Source organism: Ailuropoda melanoleuca, chromosome 7 (assembly GCF_002007445.2).
Source record: "Ailuropoda melanoleuca isolate Jingjing chromosome 7, ASM200744v2, whole genome shotgun sequence".
Taxonomy (NCBI): domain Eukaryota; kingdom Metazoa; phylum Chordata; class Mammalia; order Carnivora; family Ursidae; genus Ailuropoda; species Ailuropoda melanoleuca.
The window spans coordinates 28,225,856-28,231,218 of record NC_048224.1 but is presented as its reverse complement, the minus strand read 5'-3'; the positions used below and the strand labels follow the sequence as shown (position 1 = coordinate 28,231,218).

Genomic DNA, 5,363 nt, shown 5'->3' with positions numbered 1-5,363 from the left:
TCTCTCTGGCACAGACCCTCTTCTCCGGCACAATCTCACCTGACGCCCTAGTTGACAAAGGGTGGAGGGTGAAGACGCGTTCACTTCCTCACCCCATCTTTCTCGCTCCTGGAGCGATACCGCGACGCTACAGGAGGCTTCGGGATATGGTGTCGCTTCAAAAATTAAAGCCTCTCCTCCCTCCTGTGCCCAGCACTTTATAGTTCACAAAGCGCTTTTCACCTCCCTTGTCTCCTTTAACTTAAGGAGGACTCTCTGAGGTGAGGGTCACAAATTTCCATTCACAAATGTGGACACTGGAGGAAAAGGGACTTAAGGTTAATGGCCAAAGCACTGGTCTTGTTAATTTAAAAAGCAGACAAAGGGTCAACTCCCACACTAACTGGGCATATAGACCACCCTTCCCCTGCCCAAATACCACGGCTGGGATCTTGCTAGAAAAGGACAAAACCCTGGGCAGAGGGCTACCGCCAACTAGGCAAGACATCTTGACTTCTGGACTGGGAAAGCCAGACTGTCTAGCTGTGCATGGAGAACCTTTGAATTTCATACCTGCAAGGGTCCATATGGAGATAAGAGGGGCCCAACACCTAGACTTTTGCAAGGTCTCAGGGCTATGGATCTGGAACCCGGACCCACTGGCAGTAAGGTCAGTGCTCCAGCTGCCTCCTGCCTCCAGATGGTCATTTACCACCACTGAAGTCAGGAAGGACCAGCAACTAGACCTGTAGAGTCCAATTCAGTAGCCATCAGCCACACACCGCTATTGAGCACTTGGCAGGTGGCTAGTCCAAATTCAGATCAGCTGTAAGTGTAAATGCACTCCAGATTTGGAAGATTTAGCATAAAAAAAGTAAAATGGCTCCACAATTTATATATTGATTCTATGTTCAAATGATAGTTCGGATTTATCAGGTTAAATACAATATATTAGTTAATCTCAACTGGTTTTTTTTATTAATATGGTTACTAGAAAATTTTAAGTTACACATGTAGTTTGCATTACGACGTTTCTATTGGACAGTACTGATTTAGACAAATACCCGTCTGGACAGAATCACATTCACACGTCTTTGTGAACAAGGTACCGCAATTTCCAAAATTAAAAATAGAAATTACCAATGGTTTTCAGTTTTCTTTCTCACACAATCCCCACGCCTTCCCTAGCAAGTTAACTACACAGAAAGGGGCTGAGTTTCTCTTGCCAGAACTCACTTGATCAAAGATTTTTATTAAAACAGTTCATCTGAACCCTCCGGTTTATCTGAAAGCTGCACTCTGAGCCTCTGGAGTATTTAACACTGGAAATGTTCACTCCAGAATAAAAACTTAGAAGATCTCTCCAAAGAACGGTGAGAAAGTGGTTGGATTTTCTCTGATTTTGGTCAGCTTGATGCTTAAAACAAATGGATACAAAACAAAGTGAAAAATCCAGTTTCTTTCTAAAGCTTGCTTCACTGACAGCCCCAATTATTTTTTCTCTTTCCTTTTCGTATGGCAGAGGGTGCCAGGGTTGGAAGAGCCAGCTCAACCAACTGAAAGCTGTCACCAAAGGGCTCCCCTGAGTCCTGTGGTCTCCTTGAATTTTAGTTTGCTAATTTGGTCCAGGGTTGCTTAATGAAAAGAAAGAGTGGCCAATGGACAAATTTATTTTTACCTGCCTCACTGGAAAACCGAATTTATGACCTAGCAGTAACAGCGACCAAATGATCAGCACATCATGCTCAAAAGATTCAAGAAATTATAATATAATTGCTGCCTGGAACCAATCCAGAGACTTTAGATTAGGCGCTTGCCATGAGCTCTGTTCGGGGTTCTTGGGAATAGGGTTAGGCCTGGGTGGCCTGCCGATGCTGCCAAATATGCAGGGCAGCATCTACAGCGACAACGGGCCCTTAAAGATCACACAGGGGTCGAATCCTGCAGCCCTCTTATCTAACAGATGGGGAAACTGGGGTTGTGGGCGGTAGGACTTAGGTCACACTATGGAGCTGAGGCACGCAGGGTCCAGACTAAGAACCAGATCTGCAGTTCTCAGAGGCAGGGAAAACCAGCCCCAGGTCAAACGAAGGGAAGAGAGTTCCCCGCTTTGTTTTGTTTTTTAAAGGAGGGAGACTACTTCTTTTGCAAACTCATCCTCCGCACCTTTCTTAAGGTGCTATTGGAGCCTTTTGTTGTAGTAACCTAATCAAAGGCACAAGAGGCAGAACCGTGTAAAAAGGCCCGAGTTTCTTGCAATACAGGGAATAGTGAAGACGTGATTCCCCACAATCTGGATCCTAGACTCTGGTGTAGGCACTACGCTGCGCGCCCATTATCGCCAAGGATACTCCCCAGCAGAATGTCAGAAAGGCACGTCCTTTGGAGCTTCGCCTTATTGAGGGTCGTTTGTCCCAGTCCGTGGGCCACCGCAACACCTCCCCACCTCCTCCCATTTCCAAAGCGAACCGGGTGTGTACGTGGTGCACCGGTCCCTTCCACGTGGCTCTCAATCCTCTCTCCAGTTCTGTTCTCTGGTCTCGGGGATACTTAGTTCATGTGGACAGCCGAGGTGTCCGGGAATTTTCGACTGTATGCTCGGCTCACATGGCGGACACATATCGATCCACGCCGCCAGGATAGGCAGTCGCATGGCGAGCATGGTAGGCGCCTCCACTGCCCCCTCCGAGCTGCCCACCAGGATTATAGCAGGGCCCCAGCGCTCCGAACTGGCCGGGCGATGTGCGCCCGTAGAAGTCCACTGCGGTTTCGACGCCACCACTGCTGCCACCCGCAGAAGGCGAGGCGGGCCCCGCCAGCCGGCCAGCCGCTGCGAAGAGGGCACTGCCTGCCCCTTGAGGGTACGCGCCATCCGGGCCCGCGTAGGCGGCCGCATAGGCAGAGGGGTTGGCGGGTCGCGCCCCAGCGCAGCCGGCAGGCTGGTAGCCGGTGGAGGCGGCGGAAGCGCCTGCGGAGGCAAAGGCGCAGGAACCCGCGGGCCCCGACGGCGAGGGACCTAGTTCAGGACTGAGCGGCCGCTCAGGCACCAGGCCGAAGACGCGGCACGGTCCTGGAGAGGCAGCGGGGTAGTAGACTGGAGGCGGCGCGGCGAGCGACGGCGGGGCATAGCCTGCGTAGACGGCGCCCGGGTAAGGCGCGCGGGCAGCGGGCACCGCGCCCGGGAAGATGGCGGCGGCAGCGGCGGCAGCGGCAGCGGCGGCGGCGGCGGCGGCGGCGTCGTGCATGTAGGCTGGGTAAGTGGAGAGGTCCGAGCGCTTGAAGCGCTTGCGGCGACGCAGGAAGCTGCCGCTCTCGAACATGTCCTCGGCGTTGGGGTCCAGGGCCCAGTAGTTGCCCTTGCCTGGGCGGCCCGCCTCGCGCGGGATTGAGGAAGCAGTCGTTGAGCGTCAGGTTGTGGCGGATGCTGTTCTGCCACTTCTTGGGGTTGTCGCGGTAGAAGGGGAAACGCTCGGTAATGAACTTGTAGATGCCTCCCAGCGTGAGGCGGCGCTCCGGCGCGTGCGCGATAGCCATGGCAATGAGCGCAATGTAGCTGTAGGGTGGCTTTCCGCGCTGCAGGGGGCGCTTCCGCCGACGCCCGCCCGCGCCGCGACCCGCCGCCTCCGCTGGGACCCCGGTCCCAGGCTCACCGCGCTCCTCCTTCACGGCCGCCAGCGCCTCCGTCTGCGGCGGCGGCGGCCGGCTCTCAGCCGTCATGGCGCAGCCGTCCCGCGTCCCGGGGTGTCCCCGCCGCCCGCTGCTGTCGAGGGGCAGGGGCGAGACTGCGAGGCTGTGGGGCTGGGCTGCAGGGCCAAGGGAGAGGGCGCTGGGCCCCTCTGCGGAGAGCTCTGGGAGTCCTCGTGGGCTGGCACTCGGGGCACAGCTTCCCCAGCAGGGGTGCTCTGGAGGCTTGGTGCCCTCGGTTTCGGGGCTGGCTCAGTGCAGACAGAGGCTCAGGAGTGTCCCGCCCACCGACGGCTCTGCTCGTGTTCCGGAGCTCGAGGCCAGGCGCCGGCAGCGGTGTTGGGACCGGGACTAGGCCCGGGTCGCCGGCTGAAGGGCCGTTTGCGTGCTGGTGCCAGACGGTCAAGGGGTCCGGAATTGGTCCTGGGGCTGGGGCTCCTGCAGCTGGTCTGTGCTTCCCGCTGATCTGAGGCTAACCGTCGAGGTCGTGCGCCCAGAGGAGGCTCGGGCCCGAAGGCCTGAAGAGCGGGCAGTTAGTACAGGCGTGGGGCACTCCGGTAGGGCTGCCCAGCTGCGCCTCTGCGGCCCAGCCTGTGGAGGGCAAGGAGGCCAGGTGCAGGGGCGGTGCGGGCCAGGCGTGTAGGATGGCGACTGCTCCTCTCTTCAGCGTTGGCCTCCGGCCGCCGACAATACAGACGAGGAGCTCCCTGGCACACACCCGGACCGGCTCCTCCCTCCGCCGGCTTCTCCTCCTTAAAGGCGCCAGGAAGCTTGGGGCGGCGCCGGGTGCCCGCCCGCCCCCCGACTGCCCGCCCCCTGGGCCCGGGCGCACCTCTGCAGGTGGGAGCAGCTGTGGAGGCGCGGCGGGAGCCCCACAACGTCAGAGCGGGGAGGGCTGTCGGAGATCGCCGGGGCTGGCCTCCCCAGCGCGCCGACGGGGAGACTGAGGCCGGGAGAGGCCAGGGACTGTCTCGGGAGACCTTGGCGCGGGAACCCAGCGCTTCCGGACTTTACCAGCCTCTGCGGAGGGCTGGGACCCGCAGGTGAAAAGGACGGGCTCGCTTCACTTTTTTTTTTTTTTTTTTCCCTGGTTGGGAGAGGGTGAGAAATGGCGGAGGGGGCGCTAGGTTCTTGTGGGACAGGGAATGGGGAAGGGAGAAGACCTTCCAGTTGGCTGGCTCTTAAGGTATTTCAAGGATGATTTTCAAACCCCAAAGCTGCCTTGCCCATTGCCCATACAGTCCCTCATCTTTCAGACGAGGATTCCTAGGCCCGGTAGGGGACGTGACTTGCCCTAGCCTCACCGCGGCTTTGCAGTTGAACAGAGCCTCACACCTGCGTCTCCGTTAGGACTGCGCTTCGCCCGCTCTGTGCCCGAGGCGGCCACTTTCTCTCTTTGGGTCCCAGGTCCCTCAACTGCACGGAGGGTTTGCACCTCGAAAGACCTTCCGTAGCCAATATTTAGGGAAAGCTCCCCCCCATCACCTGTCTTTGGGTAACCCGGGACCCCTCTGTATGGCGGAAAGTGGCGCACAGCTTAAGGGGGATGAAGACTAGGCTTCTGTTCTCTCGTGGTAACCTCCTCCTCCTGTTCGCCCAGGCCGGGGGGCTCCAAGTGGCTCCCAGAACCCCCAGGGGCAGCCGAGCAGCCCCTTCCTGCAGAAGGGCGCCAGGGCTGCGAGAGGCGGGGGTCCAGGTGT

At 58.0% G+C, this 5,363-nt stretch overlaps 1 protein-coding gene across 1 annotated transcript; it reads right to left on the bottom strand.

Annotated features, from left to right (window-relative positions):
- Positions 1-945: 945 nt before the first annotated feature.
- FOXE1 (forkhead box E1) lies at positions 946-4,385 on the bottom strand. Its single transcript, XM_019794917.2, is given in 2 exon segments — positions 946-3,366; positions 3,368-4,385. Coding segments are annotated over 2 exon segments (1,113 nt in total). The 5' UTR covers positions 3,697-4,385; the 3' UTR covers positions 946-2,582.
- Between the last annotated feature and the right edge of the window lie 978 nt (positions 4,386-5,363).